The sequence below is a fragment of the Bufo bufo genome, chromosome 3 (genome assembly GCF_905171765.1).
Source record: "Bufo bufo chromosome 3, aBufBuf1.1, whole genome shotgun sequence".
In the NCBI taxonomy this organism is placed as follows: domain Eukaryota; kingdom Metazoa; phylum Chordata; class Amphibia; order Anura; family Bufonidae; genus Bufo; species Bufo bufo.
Genome location: NC_053391.1, coordinates 444,271,877 through 444,285,259, shown reverse-complemented (window position 1 = coordinate 444,285,259; position 13,383 = coordinate 444,271,877). Strand labels below are relative to the sequence as shown.

Sequence of the window (13,383 nt, the reverse complement as noted above, 5' to 3'; positions counted from 1 at the left end):
GTATTTTATTTTTCTGTTCAAAAAGCCATAAGTTAAGTTTTTTGTGGGACAAGCTGTACTTTATAATTAGAGATGAGAGAATCGAAGCTGACGAAGTCGAATTCATTCCAAATTTCAGGAAAAATTTGATTCTGAACGAATACGAATTTCCTCGCGCTTCGTGGTCACGAAACACAATTTTTCCTAACATGGCGGCTAGCCGGCTACAATGGCGGCTAAAATGGCGGCTACACGTGTAAGGACATGGGGCAAGGAACTCTGGGAAGGCGGGATGACCCATAATGCCATGCATGCAGCCAATTAGCAGCCAGCCAGCCCTGTGATGTCAAAGCCCTATAAATATGGCGGCCATATTAGAATCTGCCATTCACTATTATACTTTGTTCAGGGACAGACGTGTATGCAGGCGCTAGGGAGAGTAAAAGTAATTATTTTAAAAAAAAGGAAAGAAGCGATTTACTAGTGCAGGGTAAGGAAAGTGAGAGGAATCATTTCATAGACAGGGAGAGACGTGTGCAGATGCTAGGGAGATTCATAGGAAAATCCTCATTGTGAAAAAAATGCGATTTAGGCCTCATGCACACGACCGTTGTGTGCATCCGTGGCCGTTGTGCCGTTTTCCGTTTTTTTTTCGCGGACCCATTGACTTTCAATGGGTCCGTGGAAAAAACGGAAAATGCACCGTTTGGCAGCCGCATCCGTGAGCCGTGTTTCCTGGCCGTGAAAAAAATATGACCTGTCCTATTTTTTTCACGGCCAACGGTTCACGGACCCATTCAAGTCAATGGGTCCGTGAAAGAACACGGATGCACACAAGATTGGCATCCGTGTCCGTGATCCGTGGCCGTAGGTTAGTTTTTATACAGACGGATCCGAAGATCCGTCTGCATAAAAGCTTTTTCAAAGCTGAGTTTTCACTTCGTGAAAACTCAGAACCGACAGTATATTCTAACACAGAAGCGTTCCCATGGTGATGGGGACGCTTCTAGTTAGAATACACTACAAACTGTGTACAAGACTGCCCCCTGCTGCCTGGCAGCACCCGATCTCTTACAGGGGGCGGCACCTGAAGGGGTTAATTGTGCTGATCACGGCCCCCTGTAAGAGATCAGGGCTGCCAGGCAGCAGGGGGCAGACCCTCCCCCCCCCCTCCCCAGTTTGAATATCATTGGTGGCCAGTGCGGCCCCCCACCCTCCCTCTATTGTAATAATTCGTTGGTGGCACAGTGTGCGCCCCCCATCGGCCCCCCCTCCCTCTATAGCATTAACAACATTGGTGGCCAGTGTGCGGCCTCCCATCTCTCCCCCCCCCCATCATTGGTGGCAGCGGAGTTCCGATCGGAGTCCCAGTTTAATCGCTGGGGCTCCGATCGGTAACCATGGCAACCGGGACGCTACTACAGTCCTGGTTGCCATGGTTACTTAGCAATAGTACAATAGTAGAAGATTCATACTTACCTGCTCCAGGCTGCTGCTGCGATGTTCGTGTCCGGCTGGGAGCTCCACCTACTGGTAAGTGACAGGTCTGTGCGGCGCATTGCTAAATGAACTGTCACTTACTAGTAGGAGGAGCTCCCGGCCGGACACGAACCTCGCAGCTCCCAAGCTCCCAGGTAAAGTATGAATCTTTTACTATTGTACTATTGCTAGTAACCCGCTGCCACCAATGATCGGGGGGGGGGGGGGGGGGGGAAGATGGGAGGCCGCACACTGGCCACCAATGTTGTTAATGCTATAGAGGGAGGGGGGGCCAATGGGGGGCGCACACTGTGCCACCAATGAATTATTACAATAGAGGGAGGAAGGGGGGGGGGCGCACACTGTGCCACCAACGATTTATTACAATAGAGGGAGGAAGGGGGGGGGGCACACTGTGCCACCAACGAATTATTACAATAGAGGGAGGAGGGGGGGGGCCGCACTGGCCACCAATGATATTCAAACTGGGGAGGGGGGGGTCTGCCCCCTGCTGCCTGGCAGCCCTGATCTCTTACAGGGGGATATGATAGTACAATTAACCCCTTCAGGTGCGGCACCTAAGGGGTTAATTGTGCTGATCACGGCCCCCTGTAAGTGATCGGATGCTGCTAGGCAGCAGGGGGCAGTCATGTACACAGTTTGTAGTATATTCTAACTAGAAGCGTCCCCATCACCATGGGAACGCCTCTGTGTTAGAATATACTGTCGGAAATGAGGTTTCACGATCTCACTCATATCCGACAGTATATTCAAACATAGAGGCGTTCTCATGGTGATGGGGACGCTTCAAGTTAAAATATACCATCGGATTGGAGAAAACTCCGATCTGATGGTATAAAAGGGACTCCAGACTTTACATTGAAAGTCAATGGGGACGGATCCGTTTGAAATGGCACCATATTGTGTCAACGTCAAACGGATCCGTCCCTATTGACTTGCATTGTAATTCAGGACGGATCCGTTTGGCTCCGCACGGCCAGGCGGACACCAAAACGACTTTTTTTTCATGTCCGTGGATCCTCCAAAAATCAAGGAAGACCCACGGACGAAAAAACGGTCACGGATCACGGAAAAACGGAACCCCGTTTTGCGGACCGCAAAAAAATACGGTCGTGTGCATGAGGCCTTAGAAGTGCAGGGAAACATTACTTGGGGATCCAGATAGTCTCTTAATACAGCTCTGTCATTCCAGCAATTAGTTATCGGGGTGTAAGTGCTATGTTGAAAAGCCTTTCGTGGCTTTTATCTGTGGAAAAAGATAATTATATACGCAGGTAACTTTTGCTGTTAACTGCGCTGATATCATTTAGTGGCCTATTTTAATACAATACGAGAAATATTTACACAGGTCACTTTTGTTGTTATTTGCGCTAAAAGCGTTTATTGCCATATTTCTAGAGAAAAAGAGAAAAATAGACTAAGTTAATATTTGCTGTTATTTGCGCTAAAAGCGTTTCTTGTCATATTTCACTACAATACGAGAAAAATAGACGCAGTTCACATTTGGTGTTATTTGCACTAAAAGCGTTTCTTGTCGCATTTCACTACAATACGAGAAAAATTGACTCTGTTTACATTTGGTGTTATTTGCGCTTAAAGTTTTTATTGCTATATTTCTAGAGAAAAATAGACTTAGTTCATATTTGGTGTTATTTGCGCTAAAAGCGTTTCTTGTCATATTTCACTACAATACAAGAAAAACTGACGCAGTTCACATTTGGTGTTATTTGCGCTAAAAGCGTTTATTGCCGTATTTCTAGAGAAAAAGAGAAAAATAGACTTAGTTCATATTTGGTGTTATTTGCGCTAAAAGCGTTTCTTGTCATATTTCACTACAATACGAGAAAAACAGACGCAGTTCACATTTGGTGTTATTTGCGCTAAAAGCGTTTATTGCTATATTTCTAGAGAAAAAGAGAAAAATAGACTTAGTTCATATTTGCTGTTATTTGCGCTAAAAGCGTTTCTTGTCACATTTCACTACAATACGAGAAAAATTAACGCAGTTCACATTTGGTGTTATTTGCGCTAAAAGCGTTTATTGTCATATTTCACTCCAATGCGAGAAAAATAGACTTAGTTTATATTTGGTGTTATTTGCGCTAAAAGCGTTTCTTGTCATATTTCACTACAATACGAGAAAAACAGACGCAGTTCACATTTGGTGTTATTTGCGCTAAAAGCGTTTATTGCCATATTGCTAGATAAAAAGAGAAAAATAGACTGAGTTCATATTTGCTGTTATTTGCCCTAAAAGCGTTTATTGTCGTATTTCACTTCAATACGAGAAAAATAGATGCAGTTCACATTTGGTGTTATTTGCGGTGAAAGCGTTTCTTGTCATATTCTTCTAGTGCGCTTCTTCTTGATGCTAACATGGACCTGTAAGGCTGATTTAATACTTGAGTTATTTGGCCCCGTGACTACCCAAATAAGTGAAGTGTGCAGTGATTCTAAGAGCGACGCCTGTCATCTGCATGTCATATGGACTCACAGTATTATTTCACTACCACAGCACACTCCCTATGCGTGTTACTGCAAGGCACAGTGTTCTACATCCATATAAAGGCTCTATGCAGCCAGGAAATAGCCGTTTTTTATCGCGATTCGTTGCGAATATATTCTGATTGAAGCAAATTTTTTCGGAAAATTCAGCGAACTAGCTGAATCGAATTTTTTAGAAATTCACTCATCTCTATTTATAATAACATCATTTAATATTGTATATGATGTAGTGCAAAGCTGGAAAAAATACCAAATGGGATGGAAAAGGAAAACAAAATCAATTCCGCCATAGTTTTATGGGAAAAGGCTGATCATAGACATTTAATGCCTCAGATGCTATGGTCATCTGAGATGGCTTTCCCCAGGAATGCTGCAACTTCCTGGGCCCAAACAGCTCCCCTGCGTGATGATTGGGGAAGTCTTTCATTCGCTGTAGTAGCATTGGTCCCTCTGAAGATTCTGAGGCTACCACAGTGATAGTTCCCATTCCCTTAGGAATGTATTGATTGTTCCAGCGGCTGCAATGATAATTCATTGCAGTCTATGGGACAAGTGAGCGATTCACAATTTTTTCGTCACTTCACCTCCCCCCAGAAAACTAAATAAAAAGTGATTAAAAGGTCATACTAACTACAAAATTAAATCACTGAAACTACACATCACCCCACAAAATATGAGTCCCCACACAGCTCCATAGACATAAATGTAAAAAAAATAATTATGGTGGTCAGAATGTAGCGATGCAAATTCCCCCCCCCAATGTTTTTATTTGTTTTTCAGTATTACACCAAAAGAAAACTATGTAAATGTGGTATCACTGTAATCATACTGACCCAGAGAATGAAGGGAACAGGTTGGTTTTACTGAATAGGGAATGCTGTAAAAACGAAATTTATAAAACTATAAATTATTATATAAAGCAGAATTTATTTTTTCACAACATTTGCAATTTTGTCCAGCTTCCCACTACATTGTATGCAATATTAAACGATGCCATTAAAAAGTACAACTTGTCCAATAAAAAACAAGTTTTCATATGGCACTGAAAAATAAAAACAATTTATGGATCTGGGAAGGCAGGGAGTAAAAATGAAAATGCAAAAACTGAAATCCCATGGTCTTGGAATCATAAATATGACAAAGGTTTAAACAAGGTTTTAAATAAACTGAACAAAAAAACAAGGGGACAGAATCTGAAACAAGTTGGCGGAAAATACAATTTTTACTGAAAGAGTAGTAGATGCACTGCTATTCAAGTACCCATCAGGTCTGTCAAGTCTGTTAAATTCAGAATTTTACTGTAGGTATTTTCAAACTTGAAAATTGTATCTTTGTATGCGATTAGTTTGTTGTATTCTTTGATTACTTTTAGCACGTTACAATTTTTATTTTGAGCCATTAATGTCTAAAACAGAATAATTACATCAATATTACTGTGATAATTGTCTAAATGTAAACAAGCGCCTTACTGTTTCATCTAATCAGGGCACAGTTGGAAATTACAGTAAATTAGGTTTATTAGAACAAGAGAAGCTTGGCCTCAAGCATAAGAAATAGACCAGTAAACCCAAGGCAAAATCACTTGAATCAAATCTAAGTGGGCAGCAACACAGGTAAATGACTTCCAATTTGGATTTCTTATATAGATGACTCACACCAAGTGTTTAAGTTTTTACAAGATCTCTGAAAAAGAATGTTGCTTATTTAAAATGTAAATCTTCACTATTTGATTTTTTTTTTCATATACTTACCTGCGAGATAAAAGCTGAGACCTTAGACCCCTACTTGCGTTTCAGATATATGTTTCCCCTCTCCCCAGCATGATGTAAGGGTTGTCACCTACTACACTCATTTCAGCATTTCAAAGGAACATCCTTAATTCATAGCTACATGAAAGAGAGTCCATGTAATGACTATTTATGTATCCACATGAGCTTTGCCCATAATATCATACATGACTGACATGTCAAACATATTTACAGTCATGGGCTGAGTCTTTGTATTATTGCTATGAATATTTATATGTAATTTATGAATTTACAGTAAAAATCCAGTCCTTTAATACTGTTGCCAATATCTATATTGTGGATGGTTTGGGCAAAAGTTTGTATATTTCAATACACTAACTGAACATAAAAAGCTTGTCTAAGATTTAAAAAATTTCCATTTTTTTTCCGGAAAGATTGTCACTCTTGTCCATGGTTAAGTTTTGTTAAGTATTCTCCTTTATGCTAAAAATGTCTGTTTGTTTTTTAACATCTACTCAGGGCCTCTCGCACACGACCGTATGGCTTTTTCAGTATTTTACGGTCCGCAAAAAACGGATCAGCAAAAAATTCGGATGACGTCCGTGTGCATTCCGTTTTTTGCGGAATGGAACAGCTGGCCCCTGATAGAACAGTACTATACTTGTCCATTATGCGGACAATAATAGGACATGTTCTATCTTTGAATGGAACGGAAAAACGGAAATACGGAAACGGAAGGCATACGGAGTACCTTTTTTTTTTTTTTGCGGAACCATTGAAATGAATGGTTCCGTATACGGTCTGTATACGGAACGCAAAAAACGGAACGTAAACGGAAAAAAAACCCTTTGTGTGCAAGAGGCCAAGAGTCATGAAGAGCTTGATTTGTACAGACTGCAAGGAAAGAGGAACTGATGAAGCCAGCAATATTTTAGTATATGTGTTAAGCAGCATCCATTTTGTCTACTTAAGGGTGCATTCACACAGACATCTGCAATGTGCGATCCGCAAGTTGCAGACCGCACACATCACTGACACTATAATAGAAAATGCCTTTTCTGGTCCGCAATTGCTGACAAGAATAGGACATGTTCTATTTTTTTCAGGAACGGAATTGCGGATCCTAAAAATGCGGAGGCGGATCCAGGAAATGCGGATTCACATCTGTTCCAGCCCCATTGAAAGTGAACGGGTCCGGAAATTACGGAACAAATGCGGACCCAAATTACGGACGTGTGAATGGACCCTTATTAATCATAAGTATAGCCTGTGTTTTCTTCACTCTCTTTCGCAATTATTATTTATAAGGTACTTTAAATTAGTTGTATTTGCAAGTAGAGGAACTGCTGAGATAGCAAGACATTATTTAGAATGGGGCTTTTTTCAAAAGCATGGATCATGCCCTCATATGTAATGTCTAAATGAAACAGATATATTTTTACATCATGCTTCTAATTGGTTACTTTAATAAATGCTTGTAATTGGTTATATTGAAATTGGCGTGGAGGAGAGGGTAGATCACTTATAGTTAATCAAAGAGAAAATCCATTACATAGCAAGCTGTCTGCATCTTTGTTATTTTGGCCGGCTGACTTCCCTAGGCACAAGGGAAGACAATTAGCTAATTTGGACCCCATAGACAAGCCAGGTGTAGTCCCCTAGTTTGGGAGTTATCCTAAATCGCAGCAACATAAGTGATTGTTGGATTTCTACCACTGTAATACCCACCGATCCTAAAAACAGGCATCCTGTACCCACATCCTAATGGAGCTGCAGGTTGAGCATGTCTCTCCATTCATTCTCTAAGGAACTGCTGCTCTCAGCTATGGTATCTCCAGCCCATGTATAAAGAGTGAATGAAGCAGCCTGCTCCACCTGCCGCTCCATTAATACAGGGGCATGACCAGGGTGCAGACATCTTGCCAAAGCAGCAGCAGCTGTTAACCACAGCTAATAGCAGCCACACACACCATACAAATCTAGTCTCATTGTGTTCTAGTCATACTCTGTGACCTGTGCAGAGAAGGGGTGGAGATGGGCTGTGAGCGTCATGTATTGTGAATGGGGGATCATGACATATCTATATACATGCATTATCTTTCATTGTAATCTTGTCTATGATGATAACAAAATGAATGCTTAGAAATTATACAGAACAAAAGGTGTCAGTCTACTGTGAAGCTCAGTGGCTTGTGGGAAAACTTAATTTAAACAATAGTTCATTTTCTAACTTTACTTTTTTTTTTACACTATGACAAATATATACCTTCTAATATTTCACAGTGGAACGACTAACCATTAAAAAAAACATTATGCTATACAATCAAACAATCCCACTTTTAATAGAAGAGAAACTTATGCTATACAATCAAACAATCCCACTTTTAATTATTTAATGTCACACGGTCACGCGGCTGCATGTGTGATGAAATTAAAAGATGCAATCATCATTGAATACTTCTTATGCCCATGTGAAGCAGCAATAACACCTTTGTGAGTCACAAACCCTCTGATAGGATGCAAATATGTCTGTGTATTTAATTTGAAATGCACTGTATATGTAGTGATATTACACATTATAGTGTTGGCCGGTCAAGGGTTAATGGCCATGTAAGACTCAACGCTGGGCTAAGTCAAGGACCAGCATTGTGGCTACACCTATGACGCCCCCACGCTGTGAAGGATGTTTGTAGAGTTCAGTTTGTAAGACATACGCTATAAGGCCTCATGCACACCACTGTATTTGCAGTCCACATCCGATCCGCATTTTTTGCGGATCACACATGGACCCATTCATTTCTATGGTGCCGCAAAAAATGCAGACAGCACAAAGGTGTCATCCATGTGCTGTCTGCATCCATGTCCTATTCTTGTTCGCTTTGCACACACGAATAGGCAATTCTACAATGGGTTGGAAAAAAGTGCAAGATGCAATCGGCTGGTATCTGTATTTTGCGGATCCGTGGCTTGCAGACTGCTAAAACAGATACAATCATGTGCAGGAGGCCTAAATGGCCAAGTGATTTGTGCTGTATACAACACATTAATGCTTCTTTCTTTTACTGAGTATACAGTGAATAATTGTAGAAGATTCTGTTAGATACATCAGATGCCATATAATTCAATCAATAAAAGTATATGAGAGCCTTACCTAAAGCAGAAAGTATTGCAGCGGCCCAGAACATCTCTCCCATTAATGCTGGTATGAAAAGTAAGCCGCCCATTCGCTTTCCATAAATCTGCTGGAAAGGGTCTAGCATGGTTACATATCCCCTTGATCGCATCGGCTTAGCAAAGAACAGACCACCTAGAGAAAGATGTATAGTACATTTATATTTGGTGGACATTTTTCTATAAGAAGGCACATAAAATATACAGGAACAGACTCAGTATTGTCATGACCAGATGACCCAGCAATTGTTGTCAAGGTGTAAAGGTACCTCTGAAATCCAAGCGCAACCATTTAGATATAATGTTACATGTTATTTGATGGAAGTACAGAGAACAGATACGATAACAAACAGCAGAGGTTTTATCATCTCAGACATTGGTGGCATATCATTAGGGCACGTCATCAATATCAGATAGGTGCGGGTCCTAGAGGTCCAGGATCCCAAAAGTGAAGGAAAGGGCACAAAGCATGCATGGTGTGCTCTCTTTTAATTTTTATGGAAGTTTCAAAAATTGACAAGCATGGCCACTGCTCCATTTACCTATATGGGTCAGCCAGCAATAGGCTATTTTCAGAAGTCCCTTAGAAATGAATGGAAGGTGGCTGCCAGGGCTGTACTGGCCACAGGGAAACTTCCCAATGGGCCAATGCCTAGGGAAGCGTCTGAGCTCTTCAAAGAAGTAATAGTCTGATGCTCCGACAGTTAATTAATGCTAGTAGCATCAAGCACTTATGTACTTGGCCGGTGGCTGCAGGTTCCCTCCTGACTCCTGAATTCAACTGTTGCCATCCTGAGGTAACTGGAGTAGGGGAATAGAACATGGCAGTTGCCACTGGCCACCAAAGTGGGGAAGATTCTTTGTGCTGCTGGAGCATTATTTTGCGATGCACTGCGGTATTTGGTTCTGCTGGGTGAGTATTTTGTGATGCACTGTGGTATTTGGCTCTGCCTACTTGTGATGGCCATGCCTTCTGTTGTCTACATCACAGGGCCACTTTTAGTTTTTCCTGCACGGCTGCCCTCTGTTCACTTTGGCGGTCCTGTTCTGGAGATAGGAGCAGGTCCCAGAGGTGGGATCTGCTCCTATCTGACATTGGTGGCATATCCTAACGATATGTCTCCAATGTCTGAGGTGAGACTCCTTTAAATTGTACCCAAACTGGTAACACTCCCTCCTGGTCCTGTACTGAAAATTAGACATATTCCTGGAACAACTCACTATGTCAGTATTGCCAATACATATTTATAGTCAGTATATGCTGTTGTCCAGAAATATACGACACTTAATTAGATTTATTTGCTGCTTATTGGAAGAGTGTATTTCACCATTTAATGGCCCTTACAGTATATGACCGCTTATATAGTTTGGGAACCTGAATTAGCAACGGGGGCCATAAATTAAGTTATCTGTTAAACCATTTTTTGCTTTGCCTTTGATACATATAGAGTTTAGATCCCCTATAAAATATAATGAGAAATAAGCTGATCTACAGTAGTATATACTGTACTATGTATTAGTATGACTTATTAATATCATGAAATTTGTGCAAACATATCACAGGCTACACAGAACTAAAAATTCAGTTGATGAAAACATTTTTTCATGGCATCGTTTAGAATGTTCCTTATGCAGCTTGTCTTATAAAGTTGTCATGACTTTCATTTCCATTCGGTTACTGTAGAATGTGGCATTTAGAGGCAATATTAAAGGCCAAGAGGCAGGCAGTAATGACGCAGTGTAGCACCCCATGAATGATGAAGCTTTCTATGCCCAGGCATGTATCCGTGGAACATTATACATCCAGATATTTAGCACAATAATTAATTTTTCTCATGTGAAAAATATGATCCAGAATTTCTTTTCCCTAGCTTAGAGTGCAAGATAGGCAGAATTTTAAATTAGTTTGTATTATACTTTACTCCTAATATGAGCACCATTGCATTATCTTTTATACGTCCTGAAGTAAAACAGCACACCACATTGAAGGCCTGAAAAGGTTAAATGAAGCCTCTCGAAGGAACACTGATTAGATATGTCTGCTTATTAAATTAGTCATGCATTAACCTCTGCATCTCCCTGATATCTGTATTCCTCAACCCTTATTTGATTTGCGGATGACCATAGTTTTGGCTGAGACAAATATCAATACATGTGATTTAATTACCACTTACCTAAGATAAGACTGATCGCGTAGCCAATGGGTGCCTGAGCCCAAGCCAGCCCATACCCTGACACATACACCGCTTCTCTGCGTCCCATTGATGTATCCTCCACCAACCCATGTTGCTAATGAATTGCATTGATATTGAAAAAGAGATAATAATGATTAGAGAAATGTTGAAAATGGGACATATAGAAATGTATATTTAGTGGGGGAGGGGGGTGGCACAACGTGAAAGATTTATTAGTGCATCTCTTTTAATTCCGTTTTTAAAAAAAATATGATTGATTGATTCATTCAAGAGTCTTTCAATCCACACATTTGACTTGAAGATTGGAGGAGTGTTAAAAAAAAAACTATCCGCAGCTTAAAACAAAGACAAATATTTTAAGTGCTTTGCTTAAATTGTTTACTAAAGTAACTGCATAACTAACATTAAACCCATCTAGCCGAGCCCTGGCAGAGCAAACATTGCTGCAGTTAATCATTCCATCATTAACATGAACTATGCACAGCAGATAATGTAGCAATGTATAAAGCGGAGGTGGAAAGTAATTAATAATACACAATTAGGAATACAGTAAAGGCTGTCTAATGTAGCTGTAATGCACCTCAGATAATTGAGGAATCAGCAATCGAGATGAATGAATCTATTTTCTCTTCTGTGACTCTTCAAGACACAAATCAGACCAATTTGCTGTAAATTTAGGAGCTGGTACATCAATTTTACCATCTCTAGTCAACATGACAGGCAGTAAAAATTTTAAACCTGAAACCCATAGCACTTTGTGTGTACGGTGCCTTATTTGTATCAGTGTAGTTTGCCAAGACAATGCAGATTTGCTTGATAATAAGCTGCCTGACTTAACACAAGAACAAGTCGGCACAATATAAAATCAGCTGGGGAGAAGATCAACAACAATATCAGAAAATATTTTTACAGTGATAGAGTAGTTGACGCTTGGAACAACCTACCACGCATATGTGGTTGGGAAATCTACACTAAGTAAATTTAAACATGCCTGGGATAAACACATGTCTGTCTAAGAGAAGTGATAATACAAGGGCAGACTAGATGGACCATGCGGTCCTTTCTGCCCTCAATCTTCTATTACTGCTTATAACGCTCATAAATCAGTGTTATAAAGCTGCAGATAGAAAACTCCATAAAAGACAGTGGATCCTCACCTGTAGTAGTAAAAGCTCCAACCAGGAGTCCTATATCTCTTCCACCCACAATAATGCCTTCCCTGGGGTCCTCCATCACCACGTGAGTTCTTAGTTCTCCAGGCAGCCAAATGCCCACAGACAGGATAGCCAAGTAGAAAAAGATTATTGCCACCAGCCCCTCCACGTGGAAAGCCATCTTCTAGAGCAAGGTCCTGGCTATTTCATGAATGAGTCATAATATCGTACAGCACTCTGGTCTCCTGTACATGAAGAACTAGGAAAAAGACAGAACACAAATAGTCAACTCAACATTTCTCTATGTAGAATAATAACCATCTAAGAAGTCACAGGAAAATATCAACAAGTCAGTCACCTGTAAATTGTGCTCCTCTCTGCCTGCTCTCTCCGCTCCTACCATCATCAATCACTCCTGCCTGTCTCACAATGCTAAGAATTCCTCTGCATGATTCACCATAAAAGGCAGGGAAATCATAATTTACTTCTACTGGCTGTATTACGGATAATAACTGGTAGGAAATGTTATTGCAACTCTATAATTTATGTATTTATCTCACAGTCAAATATTATTCCATAAAAACCTTTGTTCCTAACTAATGTCTGCTAGTAATAGTCATACTGCTATATAATACATGCAAAAATAACCAGATAGTGACTAAGGCATCTGCTAACAATGAAACAAAAGGAGAGAGAGTGGACCCAACCCCTTATAGCTTTTAAAGGGATGCAAAGGTTACAATCTATTAGTAAAATTACACTCGTTTTGTCTTTATTGTCGGATTCACATTGGTAACATCATACAACTATGCCCAGATTGCTCAGGATTATAAACAGTTGAATTTCCAATTCTTACCACTTTGCTATAAAAGTTGAAGTATATTTTTGAATGGTCAAATAAAGCTTTAGTTTAGTGCTCATATATTGGCAATGTAGAATACTCACATTATGCATAGGTCATCAAACACTTGTTCGAAGGGTGCTCATCATCCATCTGCAACCTTCAACTCCCAGTGTATGCCCACTCCCTGCTCTGCTTCTGGCTGCACACACCCTGCTTCATAAGCCAGAAGCACAATCCCCTGCTGCTTCTATGCTCCACAATTCACTTCTCATTGAAGTAAAGAGAAA

At 40.5% G+C, this 13,383-nt stretch overlaps 1 protein-coding gene across 1 annotated transcript in view; it reads right to left on the bottom strand.

The window, feature by feature from the left end:
* The window catches only part of SLC5A7 (solute carrier family 5 member 7), a 35,569-nt gene extending 22,928 nt beyond the window's left edge, over positions 1-12,641 (bottom strand). Inside the window, 5 exon segments of the mRNA XM_040421967.1 lie at positions 8,884-9,039; positions 11,078-11,156; positions 11,158-11,192; positions 12,256-12,511; positions 12,611-12,641. Of these exon segments, the coding sequence (XP_040277901.1) occupies positions 8,884-9,039; positions 11,078-11,156; positions 11,158-11,192; positions 12,256-12,433 (448 nt within the window). The 5' untranslated portion in view covers positions 12,434-12,511; positions 12,611-12,641.
* Positions 12,642-13,383: the final 742 nt, after the last annotated feature.